The 25,806-nt window shown below is 31.9% G+C and overlaps 1 protein-coding gene across 1 annotated transcript in view; it reads left to right on the forward strand.

Moving 5' to 3' along the window:
- Positions 1-25,806, forward strand: part of LOC145292177 (uncharacterized) — a 239,008-nt gene that overhangs the window by 95,372 nt on the left and 117,830 nt on the right. Inside the window, exons 12-24 of the mRNA XM_080138449.1 lie at positions 646-699; positions 3,500-3,553; positions 5,007-5,060; positions 5,848-5,901; positions 8,724-8,768; positions 10,083-10,136; positions 11,814-11,858; positions 16,107-16,160; positions 17,085-17,183; positions 17,492-17,536; positions 19,541-19,594; positions 24,409-24,453; positions 24,815-24,922. Of these exons, the coding sequence (XP_079994575.1) occupies positions 646-699; positions 3,500-3,553; positions 5,007-5,060; positions 5,848-5,901; positions 8,724-8,768; positions 10,083-10,136; positions 11,814-11,858; positions 16,107-16,160; positions 17,085-17,183; positions 17,492-17,536; positions 19,541-19,594; positions 24,409-24,453; positions 24,815-24,922 (765 nt within the window). The remainder of the gene's footprint in view (positions 1-645; positions 700-3,499; positions 3,554-5,006; positions 5,061-5,847; positions 5,902-8,723; positions 8,769-10,082; positions 10,137-11,813; positions 11,859-16,106; positions 16,161-17,084; positions 17,184-17,491; positions 17,537-19,540; positions 19,595-24,408; positions 24,454-24,814; positions 24,923-25,806) is intronic.

Below are 25,806 nucleotides of genomic sequence, written 5' to 3' on the forward strand. Positions count from 1 at the left end.
CGATCGCAAACCGTTAAACTGCTATGAGAAAGCTATAATGATAAACAGAATAAACATGGAAGTGGAATAAATAAAATTGCAAACATGTATCTAACCCAACCCAACCCTAACCTTAAACCCTAACCCACGTCATTAAAATTCTTTTTTTTTTATTCCGTCCAATTCATTAAAAATTAGCCTCCATAAATTCATATTAACTAAAAACAGACTGCGTGTCTGTTAAAAATTCAGGAACATTTGGCCGACTATTTCTGATTATTTCTGTCAAGTGCCGAGCGAGCCCGAGCCACCTTTTGGAAACCGCGGGTCGATAAAGGCAGAAATATACAATATTCAATTTTTTTAATCTGACTTAACAGAAATTTTCGGATCAGAAGTATTTTAAAATAAATGATTGCCATACTTGCAAATTCTATTAATTATTTTACCGGTTTGAATTGAAACCATCTTATTCTTCTCTTTAGAAAAGTAGTTAAACCTAATTGATCCAATCTTTCTGTTAAAGTATAATCTCCTTATATTTTCATAGATGTTTATTAATATATATTCTTTGTTGTTTTTTGTTTTTCTTTTCTTAATGTTTACTAAAACATATTTTTGTTTTTTAAAACATATTAACACATTTTCCCTTATTTTTACAATTAGGGTCCTACTGGACCTATGGGGGCTCCTGGTATGCCTGGTTCGATTGGCCAAAGAGTAAGTAAATGATTTCTTATATATTTGAATGTTTTTTTTATACTTCGAATGAATTTCATGCATGAAAATTTTTTTCAAACAGTAAAATGATTTTTTTTTAATTTAAAAGTTTAACACAAATGATTTTTACAAAACATAAAAATTTATCCCTTTAATTGTTTTCTATTTGTCTTGATTTATGCGTGTTTAATTCTCTTTTGATTGATTTAAAACCAATTTTAAATTAACTACTTTTGCTCTCTATAACTTGGTTCTATCTGTCAACGATCTTATAAATCCCTCGTTTATAGAATAATTTAGATTTTGATATGAAATATGAATCTAACTCATATTCAAAATCCTCTCTTGGCGTTAACCTAGGGTCATCTAAATGGTTTTGTAATCCTCGAAATAAGTGATAATCCGAGGGAGCTAGTTCAATAGAATATGCAGGATGAGACAAAATTTCCCAACCAAATTCTCTTAGGCGATCTTTAGTCAATAGCGTTGTGTGTGGACGAGCATTATCATGATGGAAGATGATCTCCTTTCTGTTGACTAAAGAAGGACGTTTTCTGGTCAACATTGGTGGAAATGTTGATCAAAAATACGTATGATGCTTCAATAATCTGAAACAAAAAGTTATAAATTAACCATGGTGATATTTTAAAATAAAAATAATGTGCATAACATAAATTACAATGGTATAAAATGCCCACTTTTACAAACTGGCAAAACTTTTTCACCGACATGATATAAGCATAAAGTTGAACTTCCTGTCATTCAAACTAAGCATAATTTTTTCTGTTCTTTAAGTTTTGCCTTTATACTACTTATTACTACAAAAATATATCAGTTGTATTACCTAAAACACGTCACAGGAATAATGGCACAAGTAAAAATGTTTAAATTTTGATTAGTAAGAAAAGTCACATGTAATCTATAGTAAAAGTCACAGGAAAAATATTTTAAAAGTGCGTTGCCCGGAAATCTTTTTATTTTATTCTTTTTTTATTTAGGTATGCCATTTTTTAAAATTTCTTTTACGAAATTATTTTTAATAAGATTTTTTATTTGAAATTTATTACTTATTACGACGTCGTTTGGTCATTTAAATATTAATCAGGAAACACTTTTATTTGACTATAAGTAGTTTAGTAAAGTTAATATTATAAATCTCTATTTATAAGATTATTAAATGTAAATGTTATTTCCAAAACACAATTATTGATTAACCAAATTTTTAATAACACGGGAATATGTGTTTTACTGTTAATCAGATTCATTATATTCTTCTGCTATTATCATATAATGATAGCGCATACAATATCACGTTTTTGTTATAATCAAATAGTTTTAGAATTATTCTGATTAGTATTTGAACATTTATACTGATCAGTAGAGCTATAACAACAACATATTCTTTTCATTGTTTTGACTCTCGAGTATATATCCGACATAGACACAATTAATCACTCTACAGAAAAACATATAAAATATCAATACATATATACCTGAGAATCAAAACAAGAAAAAGAATATGCTGTTGTCACAGCGCTACTGATTAACACCATCATCTCATATGAGTTAAAACATTCTATTGTTGGCGTTGTTTCCCCTGGTACTAGAAAGACATTGAATACTTATGGGAGGGACCACGTCAAGATTGTCAACATCTTAAGTGAAAGTGATTTTTTGTGAAATGAACTGGATTCGAACTTAGGCACCCAGGTCGTCAGTCTGTGTCGTTAACAACTTGACCATAATAAATAAGTTGTTTAGACTCATCAATGAGAAATATGATAAAAAAGTTGAAAAACAAAGTTAAATAAGTTTCATAAAAAATGTGATTTTTTAACTCAGAAAAACAAACTTTATGAGCATTTTTACAATAGCGAACGAAGCACAAAAGACGTGAAAAAATAAATATAAAACTAAGAAATATTACCAAACACAAGACAAGTTACATTCCTACCTACTAGGTTAATTTGTATGTGTTTTAACTTATTTTAAAACGTTTATTTAATCTGAAAGAAAAGTACTGCCAAGTCTGTTGAGTTAGAACAAAAAAATATCGATTATATTACATTCATATCGATTGTTACATTCATATCGATTATGTTACATTCATATCGACCCCTGAGAATTGCTTATAAATCGAAATGAAACCAAATACTAATAGAACATTATATTATCGCACAACTGATGACATTTATTGTGTGAGTTTCTTTCAGTATTTTCTTTAGAAACTTATTCAGGTAGTTAAAAGAGTAATATAGCTTCACTTTGGTAACATTTATTTGTTATATATATATATATATATATATATATATATATATATATATATATATATATATATACATTACCCCTGTTTTTGTTTTGTTGACTATTGTAAAAAAATGAACAGCTTTTTATTGTAACATTTTATCTGTAACTTTTTCCTGTGACTTTTTCCTGTGACTTTGTTACTTGGATTCGTTGTTTATACTTCATATTTTCTGCCATAATTTACGGCCATATTGTCGCATCGGTTTCTTAGATCAGCAAAGCTTAGCAGCGTTGATATTGGTCAAAACTAGAACTAATCTATAAACACAATGAATCTAACTGATAGCTCGTTCACACACTATGGCGATAACAGATCGATTTCAGATGTGCTTCATGAGGTAAACATCATTTTAATGTAAATTCCATCAAATAAATTTTGGTTTTTGTTTCTCTGTGTTATTTCATACTTGATTTGTGTTTGTTATTTTTAAAATACATTGTTGCTTTTTTAACCTATTCTAAATCAGCTGTTATTTTTTCTTGAACTTCATAGGGTCGGCCTGGTAGAGATGGTGAGAGAGGCATATCAGGTCCTCCAGGTGACAAGGTAAGTTTTTTTTTTTTTTTTTTTTTCAGATAAAAAATAAGCTACAGATTTCTGAATGCAAAGAACGATTCTAAAGGGGTGATCACAAAAGACAAACTGATCAGACTTGTATAACTGGAAAGAAAGCCGCAGCTTCCAATTTTTAAAATAATTCAGCCTGGCGTTGCCCGGTCGTACAATACGCTTAAACATTATATTTTAATTTATGCAGATTGCGTATATAGTATTATAAAATCAATCCTCTATTGGTTATTATATATTACACGGAATAATTTGCTCAGTGGGCTAAGCTGTAAAAAAATAAAAAAAAATTAATAATGATAATATCGTTCATCAAATTCCGTTTATGTTTGTTTACAATATCACGTCAGCTAATATTTAGGATTGACGATGAATGCCCTGGAAAAGTCACTTCTGATTAATGTTTAGTTTTAAAATATACAAATGAAGAAATGATTTGCGGCAATTTTAAAGGGTACCTCTTCTTTTATCATAAATTTGAACTCATTAAAAAGAAAAATTCAAATAAAATGGTGAGATACACCCAAGCTTGAACAGCGGATCGTTCGTCTGTAGTCGAATGCTCTACCACTAAGCTATATCTCCAGATTATAATACATCTGTTATTTTTTAAGAAGAAATGATTTGCTAAAATTTTATTATCTCCCTTGACCAGACCAACATAATATATTCCCTTGTAAAAGTTATTCTTTTTTATCTATACGATAGAAAAACTATTTTTAAGATCGGATTTTTTTTCGATTTTCGATTCTTATCGGATTAATTTCTGTACAAAACATATCTAAGAACACTGCCAGACATATAAATTAGCTGTGTGTGAAATTTGAAAAAGATACACACAGCCGTTCCGAAACATATGAAGAAGGAAGTCATACACAAAGTAAATAAAGGAAAATAAAACTAAATCACAGAATGCAAACCGGAAGTAAAACTGAATATGATACTTAATATGATGATGATCATATCGTATTGAATTCATAAAAATCATCTACTTCTAATCTAATAATAAAAAAAATTATTTTTGCAGTATTAAAACATTCAGATTGTATAGTCATATTTTTAGAAATTATTTTTTAAATTAAAAATTTTTGGCAAATGTATTTTTCTGATTCCTCTATTTCGTATGAATCAAATGATTCTATTGTCGATCTTGGTTTCCTTGATACCTTTCTAGTTAGAATGTACATTCATTAAATATTACAGGAAGAACCAAGGGAAAGTTTCTAACGTCCTCGGTGAAATTATTTTTGAGGAACGATGTGGATTCGAACTGGGCTCATCCAGGTTCATATTGTTAACTGCTTAACCAACATAACTTCCCGTTTTGCTGATAGCATTTGTTCCAAAGAAAAGTCTTTTTAGAATATATATAATACATATAAATTCTAGTTTCAGAAAATAAATTTTAAGAGCAATTTCTGTCTTTTTTCAGGGACTTTCAGGATTTCCTGGATTGCCTGGGCTGCCCGGAGAGAAAGGGGATAGGGTAAGTGTTATCTTTTTTTAAAAATGATATACATCTTACATTAGAAATAATATCTTTATATAAAATGAATTTAGTTACTTTCTTTTTTTTAATGGAAATCGCTCCAGACAAGGTATAAATCCGCTTGATATAAGAGCTAAAAAAGGTAAAAAACTAAAAAAAACAATAAGTATTAGATGGAAGATTCTGATCCAGAAAACAATAATTCTTCTCCCTTTGTCAGAAACAGCATTCATAGAATGTGGATGAAATAAGAGAAGCAAGAGTTTCGAGGTTGCCAAAATTCAAAAGAAAGCAAAGTTACTGCCGTGCACAGTCTAATTGTAGCAAAATAAAATGTTCTTTGGTAAAAAGGAAAGTATGAGACGAAGGAATAAAGAAAAAAGTTAAAAAAAAAAAGTTAAAAAAAAAATGAGTGGTTTGTTCAACAGAAAATCCGGAAGAGCCATGGATGACCAACAAAATGCACAAGGAAATTGAATGCTCAGCATACCAGAACAAAAACAAAAGACATGCTTAAATCTTTCCAGAATATCGACATAGATAATCAGTATGGTATCAGATTGTAAAAGACGAATTCTTGAAAATCGTTATTGTCTGCTTTTACTTTCATATTTTCTAATCTGTTGAATTAGAACAGAAAAAAATGGTTGTCTCGTTACACCCGTATCAACCTTTGCTAAGTTATCATTTTTTAAAGTTCATAGCTTAAATTATTCAATGATATTCAGGCAATGTAACATTTAAAACTTCCTTATTCTAATTTGATTATTTCTTTTACTCTTAGGGCTTGCTTGGACCAACTGGACCGATCGGGTTGCCTGGTCATGATGGACCCCAAGTAAGTATTTATTTTTATTTACTTTCTCCTTATTTGCAGATAAATACTTTTTATCATCATCATCATCATCATCATCATCATCATCATCATCATCATCTGCAGTCCATCAAAACGACAATTACTGTTTCATAAAGGCCATCGGCTCATGAGCACACTTCTCCACTGTTTTCTGTCTTTACTGCAATATCATTATTACAAACTGACAGTGCTATTAACTCTTATCCTTGTGTGGCCTCTAGGCCTTGATATGAAGTGACGTTTTAGTAAAAATACAAAAAAAAATTCTTACTCATCATTGGTGTTGATATTCCTTAAAGTTTCGCTTGAATATTAATCTGTGTCTTCATTGATTCCTTCGCAGATTAATCATACAGCAGTTGCTATTTCTCATTCCATTTCTCACACCTGTCAATATCCTACAAAGCCACCATTCGCCCATGCATGTCGTATAGTTAACACATTTGAGCTCGTGCACAAACCACTAGTCTCTCCCTATTAAACATGGTCCCAAACAGAAAAGCGTCTTTAATCTAATAGGTCCCATACTATCTTACAAGCTCCAATCTCCACCCTATTGTTGCAATAGTTCTTTCCTGTTCTTGTTTTACAGGTACTTTAATGGAATGTGCTCCAACGAATACCGGAGACTTGTGTCCCTCTTTGCATACTCCCCTCGACCAAGCCATCAGTCATCAAGATCCTAATCTTTTACTGTAAAGGTTTCCAGATGCTGGGGATCTTTCTATTCTAATAGCTTCTTTTCTTTAACTGCTGGTGTTTGTAATTTTAAATGTAATGGTTCTCCCTAATTCAGTAGAGCCTTTTACGTCTCAGTGGCGTTGTGCCTTGCTTGGGATAAACCAAATTAAAAAACAATACTATCCATCAGATATTCTTCTGTATCAGTAGATCTGCCATGGCTAGGAAGTCTGTCTTTATAATAGTAAATCTGTCAAGAATAGAAAGTGTGTACGTCCCAGTATTTCCTGATTGGTGACCTTATCTTATCAAACTATATTACTTGTATTGATCGGACTAGTGTTCTTATCTTGAGTGTTATTTGTGCAACGTTTTGTTAGGCATGTCGGTTATTGTTTGGAAAAGAAAAGAGAAAAGTTACTGACTCCGTAGATATTTTCGTATTTCTGTGAGTCAGTCTCCACTTTTGGTCATTGTTTTTTTTCTCACAGATTCGAAACAATGACCAAAAAGTGGAAACTGACTCACAGAAATACGAAAATATCTACGAAGCTAGCAACTTTTCTCCTTTCTTTTCCAAACAACAACTGACATGTCTGATGAAGGTCGAAGGACAATCCGATCGAAACGTTGCACTAATAACAATCAATATAAGCAATATAAATAATCAGCCCTCATCTAAAAACTTCAGAAATTTATCATCAAAGTACACTCACCATCTTTCTCCACGATGACACATCATGTAACCATAGATTTTTTTCACTTCAATACAGTATACATTCCCTCTTCTCCATAGATGAGATAAGTGTCGGGGAGCCCGGGAGATTATGTGTTTTGCTCGGATGGTAACCAGTTTGTTTTTCCATAGTCTTTCTTGGAGTTTCGCATTTGTGCTTGCCGTTTCCATCCTAAGCAAAAACTTTTTTCCAGATAATACTTTTAGTGTATTATAATTAGATGACTTAAAAAAATTATTGTTTCTGTTCTATCTAACTTTGTTTTTTATCTATTATATATTGTTATTGATTAGTGGTCTTGACCAATAATCAATAACAATATATAATAAATAAATAACAAGGTTAGATAGAACAGAGAATACACACACACACACACACACACACACACACACACACACACACACACACACACACACACATATATATATATATATATATAAACAAATAGAATAAATAAATTAATATATAGAAAACAAACAAACAAATAAATATGTAATAAAATAAATGAATTCAGCTATTAAAATAAAATATGTATATACAGGTCCCAACTCTAATTAGGCAACGAATGAAATGAAACTTTGGTCATAACTAGTTTATTATATTCAAAACATCACATCAAAACACAAGGGTCTTTGGCTTTTTTTCTCCATTCTACAGCATATGTTCTAGATGGCCTCCATTTAGCGTTTCTTTTTTTGGGGGTCACCCTGTATATGTGTATGTGTATACATGTGTGCATGGGCTTGTGTGCATATGTGTGTACACTCATATACGTAGGCGTGTACGTGTATACATATTAACATATACACTTTGGCAGGGGGAACTAATCACAGCATGCTAAGAGTGATCTCCCTTAGACCATTCGCTTTACCTAAGGTGGATGACACTAATACAGCAATCATTAATTTTCCAAATACACACTTTAAGCGTGATACGGAAAAATTAATCATTTATATATTAAAAATAAGATACAATAATTCCCAACAATACTTAATATTCATCACAACTTGTATCCTGGAAATTGATTTGACAACCATTCTGGAACACTGACTTTCGAAAATAAATAAATAAAACAGACAAATGAAACCATGCCGAACAACACGTGTCTTTTATTTCCCCCTGAGAAAGAGATACTGCTTCCGAAAATTTGGGACATCAACACCTACCATCTTATACGGCACATTATGTTGGCAAATAAATGTAATATAATCGAAAATTATTGAACATCCTTCTAATATTGACATTCTTTTATATACTAACTCGTGTCCACGGTGTTTCCTACTAACCGCATTGATATAGCCTTCTAACGCAGCTCCTTTAAAAAAATATATATATTTTGTTCAGTTTCTTTGCTTTCAATTTAAATATCGTTTTATTTTCTTCTAGGGTGAGCAAGGTAATATCGGGAACATGGGTGCTCCTGGTGAAATGGTAAGTTTTAATTTTGTTTTAGTTATAATCTAGACATATTTCTTACAACAAAACTTAAACCATTGGTAAAAGAATTTAATTCATCTTTGGCCATAAATAGAACTGATACTCATGTTTCAGAATTGTTTAAGTAAGGATTGATAATTTCACCTATTTACATTATTCGGACTATTATTCTCATCTTGGTGGTTATATTCATAACGTTTTCACTGCTCTAACTTGAGAATGTTCTAATCAAACTTGGGGAATTTTTGTGTCGAACTCAGGAATCTGATCAAACTTCCAGATTGCTAAGTTCAACTAGAAAGTTCCCAATTTGGAAAAGGCATTGTCCGAGACATTGAGAATAATAGTCGAAATGTCCTAAATAAAAACTAATACTTATTTAATGATATGTATTAATCATGCTTATACTTATATTTTCTTGAAAACATATTTGAATATTGATTTAAGTAACAAAGATGTAATTTTCATATTATTTTTCCAAGATTAAAATTATTATTCGAGATTAGATGATATAATATCTAATATCTATATTCTAACTTTTAATATCAATAATAAAGAGATTATAAATAGTTCAGATTTATCTTTCTGGTCATTTCTTTTCTGGTCTTAAAGTATTAAAAGTTATAGTGATTTTATAGGGAAGCTTATTATGTAATCGATATGCTTCTATGAAAATATATTTATGCGAAAGAGAAACTTTTAAACACGTTGAAGGTGTTGTAGGGATAATAATTCAGTTACATTGAACATATATTGCTTTAAAAATCTGTTTTGAGATATTGCGTTTTCTTTTAAAATAACACATAACATTTTTTCGCTTTGTATATCATCTTATTCGAGTTTATTCGATATGGAATAATGCTTGGATACTATACAATATTTTCCCCAGAAATGTCATCATCATTAGGTCTGTGACAACAGAATATTCTTTTCATTCTTTTGACTCTCAAGTATATATCCGACACGGTAAGACATAATCAATCAACCGAGAACCACATCAGTCTTTATAAAAACATATAAGATATTAACGAGAGTCAAAACAATGAAAACAATATGCTGTTGTCACGGCCCTAGTCATCATACACCGTTTTAAATGCATAGCTTTTTCAATTATTTACCAATCAGTTAAGATTAAATTAACGTTAATATTAACATTTTTATTATTATTATTATTATTATTATTATTATTATTATTATTATTATTATTATTATTATTAATAATAATAATAATAATAATAATAATAATAATAATAAAAATATGTTTTTATTGCTACCAACCAATAATAATTATTTCATTATCTTTTCTAGGGACCAAGAGGTTTTATGGGATCACGAGGTCCCCCTGGACCAGTTGGGCAACCTGTGAGTATTTTTTTAAACCTTATTATAAAATTTAACTTCGTTGTATTACTTGTCGATAAATGATGAAAATAAACGATGATAATTTTAAATAATATATATATATATATATATATATATATAGTCATCCTCATCAGTACGGCTAGACAAGCAACTATCTCAAGCCAATGTTGTATATACATTATGCGTAATAAAAATAAGAAGATTTTATTTTCCAAAGAACATCTCATTTCACTGTAAAACTAAACGTTCAACTGTCTAAATAAATGTACATTAAGCTGAAATAATTTCTGTCATTATAAACAAGTAATGCTCTTGAAGAGACTGATCAATTATTTCTCTACTTTAACCCGCATTAGATTTACAAGCGATCGATGGAGAACTGCACAACTTATAATTGATTTTCTTTTTTCTTTTTTTTTTGTTATACGACATCAACATTAGTTTTAAAAATATGAGTATCATAATTTCTGTTAACAAATCTAAAGTATTTAAAAAATTACCCGGCGAAACACTTTAGTCTTGGCACCGATTTAGACTCATATGGCTTCAGTGCAGAAATTGTCTGGAGATTGTTTTTATGGATCTTGTCCTGATCCAATTAAACAATAATTAGCCAAAAAGGCAATAGGTGATTAGCAAAATGATTTGATGACATATTTTTAGAAGGTTGAAATATCCGTTATGTCATCTTTTTAGCTATTTTGCTAGGCCAGATACATATCGGTCGTGCAGGATTTTTTCAGATAAAAATTGGTTAAGGTCCAGTGAGTGTGAACAATTCGCACTTTCTACAAATGAGATGATCCCCAAAGTGTCCCCACAGTCATACCAATAAGTCATTCAGTGTGTGAGGAGTTGTTTCCCCTATCATAACCACTGTTTATCTCTCACAACTCTTCTTGGACTGATTTTGATTGGTGGACACATCAAGTATGAACTGAAATTAATTATACCAAATATGATTTAAACGCAGAAACGATTTTTAATTTTGTTAACGATTCCATGCATGGTGGTTTATGGGAGTATATAAGAAATCACCTACGAATTAGTATGAATTTTTACCATGGAGGAAAAATAATCCATATAATTACTAGTTTGTCTATCTATCTTTCCATTCAATTTTTCTTAGAAACTACTAGGTCGATCTAGCTGAAATTTTATTTTGATCTTTGTTATAATAAAGTGCAGGGAACTAATTATTATTGTATCTGTTTAACGCACAGCAAGAGGTTAATCGGGATTAATACGGATTAGTCACCACAATTTAACATTTACTCAAGAAGTTTTCTCAGAAACTACTAGTCCAATCTGGCTGAAATTTTGTATAGACCTTTGTTATAATGAAGTGAAGCGAACTAAATATTATAGTGTCCATTCGATGCACAGTTAGGGATTAATAGGAATTAGTATTTGATGCAAAAATTAGCATAAACTTAACCATGTCAATCATTAATTTGGCATAAAGTACTCATCTATGGAAACGTGCTATAACTTTTTCCCATTTTTAACAGGTTAAAAAGTCTAGGCAAAATATGAAGCCGATTCAAGCTGATTCTGATAAAAAACAAAACAATAATTCCATTTTTCCATCATGTTAAAATAACTTTGGATTTCTAATCTATTTTTAAGAATCATTGAATTGATAAAATTATTGACACATTATATCTTCTTTTGTAGGGTTTGCCCGGGGCAGAAGGTCCTGTTGGACCAAAAGGAAATCAGGTAAGTTACTTTTTATGCCATTATAATCGCTCTGGCTTAATTATGATGGTCGTTCTCAGAGAATACTGCAAATTGCATTGTTATCAAGACTGAACATATGCATTCATGACGTGAAAGTTTTATCTATCTCTTACATATATTCATGGTGTGAAACTCTAAGAAAATAGCTGCTGTCAAGGACGTGTGTCAGAAGCAGAGTTATGTCATTGAATAAAACTTTTCTCAAAAATGCATTAAAAATGGTGTACTATGCAGAAAAATAAATCCTGAAGCATAAAAGATTGCCTGTGTTAATGGAACCATTCCATTCTTTGTAACTCTTGCAATTTTTTAATTAGAAAATACGTTTTACTTTTGGAACAAACCTCATATGACAACGTGTGCTCCACATGCCCATGTAAAGCTATTGTTCATCATTGGCAAAAGTGCATTGAGAATGGTGGTGACTATGTAGAAAAATAAATTCTGGCGCACTTCTTCATAGCTCTTCAACTTTCTAAGTAAAAAAATTGGAGCCTTTACTTTTGAAACTATCCTCGTAGTTGAATTAGTTCTGTAATTAGGTATCACTTTGATGATGTGAAGTATTGTGGTGAGAATACAAGGAAAAATGAAACCAAAATATCAGACTTAATATGTCTCTGAACTTTGGAGATAAAATTCGATAAAGTACTAGGTAAAATTCAATTGTGAATGATACTTTTCTGGAAGTTGGAGGTTCAATCCTCAGAACAGGCGATACTCAGAATACAATTGCTAATTACTTAAGACTTCTACCCAGTTATGGCTTATGGAACAATTACATAAAGTGTTCCATTCGAAATTCTGTGAAGATTTATTAATTTTCCAGAAAGATTCCCAAGTTTGAAAAGAGACACCTGAAGAAGGTCGGAGGTTGCATCGATTGAAACATACTGACAGTAACACTGAAGATCAGAACAATAGCCTGAGAAATCCAAATAAGACAAATCGAACATAATTTTCCTTATTAGATTATTCCAACAATTATTCTCTTCTCGTTTGTTTTTTTTTCATAGCGTTTCAGACGATGTAACTTCTCACATTCTACAGGTACATATTTGGAAATTATTCCGTTGAACCCTAGAACTTATGTGGGACTGAGTCCTTTATTAAATCCTGTTTCTATTTTCGTTAGTAGAAGTGATGATTTCTTTTTTTTTTATTCTAAAGGATTTACTACTTGTAAGCTGAAAAACGAGAATCGATTGAGCCTGGTCTGTTGTGTCATTATGTCGTTGTTTGGCTGCTAACTAAAGAATTGTAGATTTCACCCTCAACGTAAACAGCTTCGATTAACCCCTCCCCCCCAAAAAAAAATAATCCCAGACCTTCATTGTAAAAGTCGTCCTGGAGACCCTTTACTTTGATTTTCTTTTATTGACCTTTGGAATTCCCCCCCCCCCTTTATCCTGCTTCCTCGGCTGTACTATCATGCAAAAATTTAAGTGTAATGTGAAAACACATCTTGCTACTCAACTCCCTTTTTAGAGTTTCCCTGTAGTCACTGCCCCTAATTCACAGTAGCTCAATGGCAATTTGCCAATTTAGGGGTGAATATTAGCTATTTGCCAATTTGGGGGTGAATATTACCAATTTGCCAATTTGGAAGTGAATATGAGTAAAAAAAATATATATATATATATCATTCATTATATCTTACTTTATCTAGAAATTAAATATATTTAGATTGACTTTTCCTATGATTGACTTTTCATTTTTCTCTTAACGTTTGATGCAATAAACCAATCAGATGATTAAAAAAATAGTTATTCAATATTTTTAATGTCACATGACCATAATATGTGTCTTCATCCAAGAAATGACTATCAGCTTAAAAGGTACGAGTAACTAACTTTTATTTAATCATTTAAAACTGTGTGGAGTCAGATGATATATACCAATGAACAGACATTTCAGCACCTTTAATAATGCTTACCAGTAGGTCGGGGTCGGTTCAACACCCTTTCAGATATATTAATCTTATGCATCTAAAATTAGCAGGACTACCCAGCGTCGTTCAGAACAAAAGTATAACATATTTCTATTAAAACTTCTATCTAAACCCTTCCCTCTATTTCTCCACCCTCTCTCACTTCTCTTTCTTTTTTGTTCTGCCTATTCCTCTCTCAAGACACACACACATACAGATTTCACAAGGAATAATTCAGCATATGTGAAGTAACTTTGATTAAAAAATGAGTTACTTGTTTTTAGTTAGTACATAGCCTAACTGGAAAACCTACCAGGAAAAATTCTGTGCCAGCTTAAAGTCAAAGAATAAATATAATTTTCTAAATTTTATATATTATTCCCTAGGGCAATACCGATCAAGAAAATATCAACTTTGTGGGTATTTGCTTTGTCGTTTTTAATTTTTAGGTGGACATACACACATGCATATAGCCAACAATCCTTTATATTATAGATGAACATTCAAAAATATATTATAGATGAACATTCAAAAAAAAGTGGGCAGACCATTTTGTCGATTGCAGTTTAGAATATAGCAATCGCATTTGATGCAGAGTAGAGAGATAGCACTTATTTGAATGGCACCAACTTGACGAATCTGTTACATTAGTCAAGTCTTCAGCGATTTATTTACAAAATAAGAGGAAGCTTAAAAGTTCAATTGCTGATAAAGATACCATCATTAAATGTGACAAAATGAGATTTATTTTCAATCTAGTCCTCTTTGTAGAGCACATGTTGCAGCATTTGCCATTTGTTGTTTTTGTCTGTGTCCACTTTCTTAGTTGTCCTGGACTTCTTCTTGCCACTGGACTTAAGCAGTGCCAATTATGGTTGGGGAGTGCACAACCCTTATCTCAGTTACATGCACAGATACTTTTACAGGGGGTATCCATTATTTTTCGAGACTGAATGGAGGTTATGATGACTTTCTTAGTTGTACGGTTGATCAGCATCCAACATATCAACCTGCCGCAACACACACGCAGCATCCATTAATGTCACGTCATATACATACCAGCATGTAAAATGATAATGAATGCTGTGATGATGCTGTGAAAAATTTGATCTATTTTCAAGAAGAGTTAAAATTATTGCATGCAAAATTTCACAGCTTCATTTTCACTGCTTCGTGGTTAACCTAGGAAGATTTCAGCCATTTTATCGTTCCTTCATAGTCAGCTTAACATTTTAGCCGGCCTGGGTAGCCGCATATCAGTCATAGGTTAAAATATCGAAAAGAACAAAAAATCTCGAGACATGAGTTGATAAACATTTCTTTTGGTAAGAACAAGTTTACAAGTTTAAACATCAAATGATAATAGTATTCATAGATTGAGAATCTTTATGTAATTCTCTGAAACTTATACAGAATCTATGATGGTAACTTTCTGTCTCGTAAGACAATGGTGTTCTGCATCAAGTCTGGTACACTGCAGCGTCTGATGTGGTTATACAGTTCACCGATGGAGTTGTCTCTCCAGATGGTCCTGGATATGACCTTAAACTATATCCGATGGTGAGGCCCTAGATTGCAGGCCTTAGGGAGTGTGGAGCCACCCTTTAATTGCCATTGCTCCCAGGTCCACTCTGACCCGGAGTGGTAGTACCTATTATGGTCACAACTATGGGTTAAATAGAATACGACTTAAAAAACAAATATACTATATTAAAAAATCGTTCTTCAAAATCACCAGATTCGGCATTAAATAACCTGAAAAGGGTTGATATGCCGTAAAACAAAACAGCCAACCAACCAGCCTCTCCAGATGCAGGTGATAAGGAGATCTAGGTTTGCCCAGTTACCAGGGTGCCCCTCTCGTCAGACAAAGTCTGACGGAAAGAAAAGCCAATACAGTTATTTGCGTAGCCGCAAAAGTTGCCAGAAATGTATTGCAGAGCTTCACCATCCCCCTATTGGTACTCCAAGCTAGATTTTTGTCAGGGTTTACTCCCTTAATCTTTTCCTTTCTCAAGGCATACACAAGGAAGTGCAGCTATTTACCCATAAAATAAAAATTGGTAAAATATTTCCAATTTCGACGAAAACAAGGAAGATCCTCATCATAGCTATGGCTGTATCTATACGATAAGAAGCAATGGTTATCTTTTAATTCCTGTAATAAATCTTAAATATCGTTTGATTTATCACTTGCTTTTTATTCTATTGATTTTAAAAGATAGAATTGAAAAAATAAAAATAAATGTTATAATAAATTCTAAAGAATGTCTTTTATTTTTTGCATTATTTTTTAGGGAAGCCCCGGTGCCCATGGTGCCCCTGGTGCCCCCGGACCACAAGGTGCAACGGTAAGTAAAACTTCAACAATAATGATCTATTTACCCCCCCCCCACCTAAAATTTTATGCATAACATATAAGGAAATTACGCCTTGTTGTATATATGTACAGTTACTTTATGGATAATATTTGAAAGATATGAAACTTTGAAATGGTTTTCTACCAAAATGACTGAATTCAACAACGGGTTGATATTTCGTCAAACAAAACAACTAAAGGTACAAGCAATAGAAAATAATCGTTTGAAAACAAAAAATAAAATAGACATGATCCTTAATAAAAAGAGTGTTTACATAAAAACTATTGAATGATCTGACAAATGAAAAAAATACAAACATTATTAAAATGCATAAATACAAATTAATATGTGAAATTTACTACACGAAACAAATTACACAGAAATTTCTTCTATGAATAAATATTTGAACTTGAAGTTCCCAAAATAGTTACTAAAAGAAAAAGTTTAAGCTTTAAAAGTGTTGATATGCCATTAAATAATACACTGAAATATATTTGCTCATATTTGCACTGAACTGAATTATATCTACTTATTTATTTTAAAATGAATTCAAGGTAGTGTTTCCGGTGTTAGAAACGTTAATTGAATTTGAATTTTAAATTAAAATACGTATGAAATACGTTTGAAAGCCGCAATTAAATAAACAAGTATTTGCTTATTTAAAATTAATATATTTAGGAGTTATACTCCTTTGTCAGAATTTTATACTTTTTTCTTTTTCTCTTTGCCATAAGTTGTATAGAAAAAAGTTAATGAATATTTCGCGTGCTTTTATCAGCTGTGTTGTTTTTGAAATGCCGAAAGAATGCATTTGGCAACGCGATTTGAAAATCAAAGTAATGTTTTCCGTGTTAGAAGCGTTGATTGAATTTGAATTTCAAATTAATATTTATGTGCTTTTTTATTTCATTACAGGGGCCACCGGGACCCACTGGACATCTGGGACCACCTGGTATTTCTGGTCCCCAGGGAAAACCTGGTTTACCTGGATTACCCGGCCCAATTGGTCCACCAGTAAGTATAATACCTTAATTATTTTCTGTGTTTGTTCTTGGAAAACTACATTATGTCTGGTGTATATTCAGGGGTTAGAGTAAAGGTAGATCAACTCGTATCATTTATAAATATTTTTTTTAAACATATAAATATTGCATTAGTATTAAAGTTGTTCATATATAAGATTATATTGAAACTTTATAATATTTTGACCTGAAATATCTTTATTACGATTACAGCTACAATTACATGACTTGTAAAGGATCATATCATTCTTTGTACGTATTTGCTACCTCTCACCCAGAATTTTCTTTTCATTTTTTCAGGGTCCTCAAGGAATTACTGGTGATGTTGGCATTAAGGGTGAAACTGTAAGTATTTAATTGTTTACGCCTTAATCGCTTTTGTTTTTCTTATATTTATTTCAAATATTAAATAAAGGTTAAATTAGATGCAAAAATGAATAACACAAACTGTGTATGATGATAAATATTAAGATTATATATATACTAGCAGGCTGCTCTGTGTTGCCCGGTCGTATGATACGGTTAAATATGAAATTTTAATGGACGCAGATTACATATTTATTATCATAGAGACAATTCTTAACCGATTACTATACTGAACCTAATATATAGTAGTGAGATTAAAACTAAAACATATATATGACTTGAGTGATATTTGCTAGAATCGAAACCAATATCACCTGTCATCCCTTTTTTAAAAGATGGAATCGCCCGATCCGCGGAGATAAGATTCAAATAAGCAAGCAAGCAAGGATATATATATATATAAATATATATATATATATATATATATATATATATATATATATATATATATATATATATATATATATATATATATATATATATAAAAAGAGAGAATGTGTGTGTATGTGTGTGTATGAGGACAATTTTCAATTTATATACTCTACGGATTTTTTATCTACAGACTAAAAATTTGATATATAGGGTATTCAGACATGTGGAAAACTTTTTAATCGGTTTTCATTTGGCAAAAAAGGGCTGCCAAAGGGGTTAAAATGGAAAAATTAGTACGTGGGTCACCGAAATCTTATCTGTTTGGCACCGTTTCACGAATACACATGCGTGAAGCATTCACATGACATATTTCTATATTAAGAATAAGCAATTTTGAAAACACCTTTTAAAGATCGTGTCAAGCTGGCCTAATGTTTATTGTACTTGACTTAGTGTCTTTAGGTTTTGGTTTCGATCTCAGCTTGAGTATTTCTTTTTCTTTTTTTTTTACAAGAAGTGAACTGTTTAGAAAAAAAAACATAATATTGGCATACACATGCCTCAGTTTCTGTATGAATTAAAATATAATATTTATGCATATTTTACGACCAGGTAACGGCAGGCGGTCTATTAGTGTGCGTGTGTTTTATAATTGTGTGTGTATATATATATATATATATTTATATATATATATATATATATATATATATATATATATATATGAGAGAGAGAGAAAGGAGAGAGAGATCTATAAATTATATAAATTATTTAAATAATTTATTTAATGCTTATTTGGTATATTCATACAAATTTTTTCCAAACTTTCAGAGGAAATAGAAAGCTCAATATTTTCTTATATGAGAAAATAGAGCTTAATTACATAAGGGTCTACGAATTTAAAATAAATTTAAGTCAAGTTTCAGAAGAAAGCATTTCTGTCAGTGATATTTTGGTGTGTGTGTGTGTGTGTGTGTGTGTGTGTGTGTGTGTGTGTGTGTGTGTGTGTGCATGTATTATATGAACCACCTTAAATGCAGGGATAAAAAGTTTTAAAAATTCATAAAAAATATTTTTATTTTCCACTCAGAACATACAATCGCTTCGGTCTATCACCAAGAAATAATGTTCACATTAATAATGTATTTATCATTTTTGGTAGTAGGCCAAACCAATTGTATGCTCTGAATGGAAAACAAAAACTTTTTTTTAGTGAATTTCTAAGAGTTTGTTCACTGTGGTCGATGTGGTTCATATAATTTGAAACTAATTTCTACACTGCTGATCTGTTGAAAACATTTTGAAAGGAACTAATTTTGATTTTGTCTTCATCTTTTTAAAATTAACTCGCTTTGCAAAGTCAAATTTTTCTGATTTTAAAACGGTCAAAGCCAAGCACAGTGGATGAACCAATGGGTCACGTTTTCTAACTAACAACATATAAAATTCAAATGTATGTTTTTATTATTTGTTTAATATTATTGCTGAAATAAATTCAATTTTGTTAATCGAATCCATGCTATGGGTAGGTGAAAAGGGAATTTTTCAACATTTATTATTTGTAAATTGTTTTCAAGTATTTTTTTGTACTAATCAGCTCACTCTTCATTTCAGGGACCCGTTGGTCCGCAAGGAGTTAATGGTTATCCAGGATCACGTGGTGTGAAGGTAAGACTTTTAGTTTCAGCTTTTTTTTTTTTTTCGGGAGTTTTAGATTTATCTTTTTGATAATTCATACAAGGCGATTACAATGTGTGGATGTATCAGATATAAACAGGAGTTTTGTTGTTTTTCTTTAATTCTGCTTCTTCTTCTTCTTCTTCTTCTTCTTCTTCTTCTTCTTCTTCTTCTTATTATTATTATTATTATTATTATTATTATTATTATTATTATTATTATTATTATTTTCCACTATGAGTTCTCACATAGATCATCATCAGATATTACTCACTGATATTAACTGGTCATTTTCCTTAGTCTGAGTGACAACAAATCTTCCCAACTTTCCTATCTCTACCTCTTTTGATAACATTTCTACTTTTCTACCTCTTTCGATAACATTTGCAAATAGCTTTGTGTTATCACAACCATTGATTTCTTGTTGGCAGCAACCATTTGCCTTCACTGGAATTTGGATGGCAATAAGCCTCTCCAATTTTCCAGTACTATTTACACTCATCAAGTGGAGGTCTAGTTAGTGCTCTCCATCCTCGGTCCTTCCATATTATATTATTATTATTATTATTATTATTATTATTATTATTATTATTTACTCACTAGGAGTAGTCACACAGGCCATCATTAAAGATTTATCTTTGAGAACAACTTGAGGTGTTCTCTGGAGTCTGAGTGATAGCAAGTCTCTTCAGATTTCCAGTACTCTCCACCTCTTTTGATAACATTTGCAAAAGAATTTGCGTTATCGCAACGCCCGCTTACCATTGATTTCCTGTTGGCAGCGACCATTAGTTTTCACTGGAATTTGGGTGGCAATAAGCCTCCCCAAGGTCTCAGTCCTCTTTGCACTCAACCAGTGAAGGTCTCCCCTCGATCATTCTTCCCTCCTTGACCCTCATTTATTTGGTGTGGTGCCAGTTTATGGTGACACAGACACACAAATAAAAAGATTATTATTATTATTATTATTATTAGTAGTAGTAGTAGTAGTAGTAGTAGTATTAGTAGTAGTAGTATTAGTAGTAGTAGTTAGATTTTTTTCTAATTTCTTATATAATAGAGGGAGTCGTTTCTTCTTCAATTCTCACAGAAATTTCTAAACTGAACTTAGATCAAATTACAATCGATTTGATTCCTGAGTACTGACGATGAACAAGTAATAATACAGAAATATGCAATTATGCTTATTTCTATTACAAATTACTTCATCGAAGAAAGTGTGTTTGTCCTCTTTTGATTCACCAATTAAGTCAAGTGATGGGAATAAGAAAAACAAGCTCAAACGTTTTTACTTTTGCAAATTAGCATGAACATATGTGTATTTCGTTAATAGAAGAAGATTCATAGATTGAAGATCATTTTTGATCCGATTCGTCATTTCTCATGATTTTCATGATTCATTCGCACTACATTCAACTCAGTTGATCCACTGATGTGAACGTAAAATAAATTGTTAAATAACTAGGCCTATGACAAGAGAATATTCTTTTCATTGTTTTGACTCTCGAGTATATATCCGACACAGTTAACCAATTGAGGACCACATCATTCTATTTAAAAACATATAAGATATTAACTGATATATACTCGAAATTCAAGATAATGAAAAAAATATTCTCTTGTCATAACCCTAATTATAACATGTACATTACAATAGTTGACTATGGGGAAAAAACATTGTCATTCTATAAGGATAAATAAATTGGGAAATTATAATATTTATATAAAAATAGTTGCCTACGGAAAAAAAAAAATCATTGTAATTCTGTAAGGATAAATAAATTGGGAAATTATAATCTTTACATAACAATAATTGCCGATGGAAGAAAAAACATTGTTATTCTGTAAGGGTAAATAAACTGGGAAATTATAACAGTTTCATAAGAAATTATAATATTTCTATAACAGAGAGAAGGCAATGCATTGTGCGTGCATTGTGGGTGCATTGTCGGCAGCTCCCATAACTCTTGCTTCTGTTTTGTCTTTCAGTCCTCGTTTAGAACGAGTGATTTTTCTGACAAAGGGAGAAGAAAAAGCTGTATTCTAGGTCAGCAACATTTTTGTGTGAGCAGTCGCCTGAGATGTCAGAAATTTTGTTTCTATTACTTTCCTTATAACCATGTCATTAATAAGGGTGCTGGAGGTAAACGTTTTACTAGGCTGACGTTATCCGCCTGAGAGTCAGGGACTTGAACCTTGGACTAACCACTAAGGAGGCCGTCCTATCACCAAAGTGCAAAGTACTGGGGCTGCTGTATTGCTATTTGGTGAATGGATTTTGGACCATGTAGTAGCTTCTGGTGGGGCTTCTTGATGCCATATTAGTAGGTAATTGTTACAGCTTTATCTTATCATGGTCTACAAAAAAAAAATAATTCTTCACTTCTTTTTCTCCCTTACTTTCCTCTCTGCCTTGCTCTAACCAAGTCTGTAGACCTATTCCACAAATTCTAAAATTTCATCTTGAAAATCTCCAGAAAGAATACACGATTAAACCCGGAACTCCAACTTCTAATGTAGACCCCCACTACTATGTCTCCTTCTCCAACATCAGGGGTCTACATTCCAACCTTCCAGAGGTTGAAATCCAATTACAGGAGACCAAACCAGACCTATTCTTCCTAATCGAAACTGGCATTGAACCGACTATTTTTCTAAATGAGTTTGTAAAGGATATTCTAATTTAACATCCATATCTGACTCCCAAGATAGCAACTATCATCAATGGACCGGAGGTAATCTCGTCAGCATTGGACAAGGCAAAAACTTAGCAGTTAATTCTACTCCATGCATTCAGGGCTGCCAGCCATATTTTCTCCTGCATCTTAAAGCACGCTAAATATCTGTGTGTGATGTTGTCAAACTAATCAAAAACCTTGATTCCAGTAAAGCAACCGGCCCTGACGGTATTCCAATTATAGTACTCAAAAGACTTCAACCAGAACCAGCTCCCATACTTAAAAAGCTGTGTAAGCGTTGTCTAAGGGAGAATTGCTTCCCAACACCCTGAAAAACCTCATCAGTATATTCCGTATTTAGAAATTCAGATAATCGGTCATCTCTCTCTCAATAAAGACAAATCAGTCTCTTGGGCATCATGAGTAAGTTGCTGGAATCTGTGTTCAGTAGAGAAGTAGTCAACTACCTAAGCAAAAATAACCTCCTCAGTGAGGTGCATTATGGTTTCCGTTCTGCTAGATCTACAGCAGATGTGGTGAGAGTTATATCTTGACATATGAAAGGCCTTGGATAGGGTATGGCATAAAGGTCTACTCCACAAAATCTCCAGCTAGGATATAGTTGGAAATGTCTTTTCAATTATTAAATCATTTCTCTCTGATTGGTTCATAAGAGTAGTGGTTGATGGGCAGAAATCAGAAGCTCACAGTATTAATGCTGAAGTCTCTCAGGGTTTCATCCTCGGCCCAACTCTCTTCCTGATCTATATTAATAATCTTCCAAATCACATCCTAAGATTATTCGTAGATATTTATGCTGATGAAACTATCAACTATGGCAAAACTTCAAAAGCCGTAAACAACCAAGTTCTCTCTGATTCTCTCTCCTCTGATCTTGATCTTGTGGTGCAATGGGGAAAAAGGTGGCTGGTTAATTTTAATGCATCTAATCCATCTAATTTTAATGCATCTAATTTTAATGCTCTGATCCTCATCTGGCATCAACTGAAATGAATGGCTCTCGTCTTGGGGATGCTCTATGTTTTTGCAAGCTTCTAGGTCTGACTTTTACTCCTGATCTGGAAAAAAGGTGGAATGATTCTACCGCTCTTGTAGATATCTCACTGTTGATGCAATTCTCTACCTGTATAAGAGCCAAGTACGTCCAAGGATGGAATACTGTTGCCACATCTGGCAGGAGCTGCTAGAAGCAGCTTATCCTGACTTGACAAAATAGACTTTGTAGCCTAGTAGGAGATGCTCTTTTCCCTGCAACCTCTGTCCCACAGAAGAGATATTGCGAGCCTGTCTCTGCTTTATCATTATTTTCATGACAAGTGATCGTCTGAGCTTCAATCTATGATCCCGGCTGGCCTAACTTTCACAGTAAAACACTTGTCTAGCTGAAACCGCTATCAATAATTTCCCCACTCTTTATGTGTGCCTAAACCTAAATGTAGATTCGATGAACAAAGCTTCTTTCTTAGAACTGCACGCCTGTGGAACTCTGTTCCACTTTCCTGCTTTCCAACTAACTACAATATGGTCGTCTTGAATCCAATGTAAACAAGTTTGTGTTTGTCATACCCTTAAGTAATCCAATTTACCAAATTTTCACTACTAATGATTACTATGACATTTTTCCATTGACTACTGTACACTCATTATCCCTTATCCTCGAGTGGCCTCCGGGCCTTGATAAGTGCTGATTCCATTGTAAAAAAGAAAAAAATCAATAGTTTCATACAGGAAAGTAATGTTATTCTGTAATGGTAAATAAATTGAGAAATTATAACATTTCCATAACAATATTTAACTACAGAAAAAAAAACAATGTTATTTTGTAAGGGTAAATTAATTGGGAAGTTTAAATTTGTCACAATAGTTGCACAAAGGAAAACTTTGAACACAATACTGTCAGATGAAATGTCGAACAAGCACAACTTAAAATTTTAAAGCATTTTACTACACAGCGATTTTTATTAACTGATTTTGAAAACTCATCATGTACAAATGTGTAAGAAATAAAACCATTGTTCATTAAACTTTGTTTGAAGTTTGTGATTATTGATTTTTTTATTTCTTTTATTTAAGTTTGAATTTATATCAAATTAATTTTCTTTTCAGGGTGATAAAGGACCACGAGGCGTACTTGGAGAAAAGGGAGATTTTGTAAGTTTAACATTTTACTTTTTCTAATTTTTAAATTTAGATAGCATTTATATTTTGTCACGATGAAACCATTTTAAGTAATTATTAGTAAATACAAGTGTTTTAAGTAGATAGAAAGAAAAGAGAGAGCGAATGATTATTGTAATATTATTTATGAATTTTGAATTATAAAAATCTCTATTAAATTGAAGATGAACAGTGCATTTGAATAATAAAAATTATTTTAAATGAATAATAAATGACATTATTTTGCATTATTTCTAAAGTTTATTTTAGACGAAGTTCGTTATTATTTTTTCCAAATTGTTTGTGTCAATGATTTATTTCTCATGAGTTAAATTTGGTATAAATTTGATTTCAGGGTATCACTGGAATTGATGGTGAGAAAGGTAACCTAGGTATGAAAGGTGACAAGGGAAGAAAAGGTGCTGCAGGACCCATGGGTATTGAAGGAATTGAAGGACAAAAGGTAATATTTCATTTCACTTATTTTTAAAACTGGTCTCTTTTTTAATAAGACTATAATAATAAATTCAAATAAATGTCTGTAGTTAACAGATCTTAATAATTGCACAACTGGTAGGTTTATTGCTATTCTTATTTTTCCTGAGAAATATAATAATGTAAGTTGGCATCATTTTGGGGGGTAATTTGGGAGACCTTGATCAGTGAATGTGGTTGTCTAGCAATGATCTTCTTCTCTCCTTTGCCACTGAGTGAATTAACTCAACTAAATACAGTTGATCTAATTGTAAGCCTGTCGTGAAGTTTCAAACTGACAGAAGGACAGCCAAAGCTTTATAAAATTATTCTTATCGGGAAGGCAAACATACTCATCTCAAAACATTTATGAAGGCTTGACTACAACAACTTTGTCGAGACGTCTCACAATGCAACATATGATACTAGCAAAATAGCGCATCGTTTAAATGCTAAGATTAACAATTCTATCCATAAGAACTGGAAACGTACAATTAATGAAATTAATTTCGATAACAATGGCTGGCTAGAGATACGTTCCCCAGTTCGATACAAAACACCTGATGAAGGCCGGAGGGCAAAACGGCCGAAACGTTGTGACTATAACAACCAAGATGAGGAAGTCAGTCCGACAATCTCAATAAATGAAAACACCTCATCTCAAAAATACAGACAATTACTATACATCAGTAGTTCCCAACGTTTTCTTTTACATGACAGTTCAATATTGAGTCTTTGAAATTGTATTGGCACACCAATCACAAAAAAATAATATTTTCTACTTATACAGTCGGTTTGCAATAAAATAAAAACAAAGAAGATTTTATAAGAAAAATTTTAATCACATAAATCAACATATCCTGAATTAAATAT

This window comes from Euprymna scolopes, chromosome 13 (assembly GCF_053919585.1).
Source record: "Euprymna scolopes isolate OS-2025 chromosome 13, ASM5391958v1, whole genome shotgun sequence".
NCBI classification, from domain to species: Eukaryota; Metazoa; Mollusca; class Cephalopoda; order Sepiida; family Sepiolidae; genus Euprymna; species Euprymna scolopes.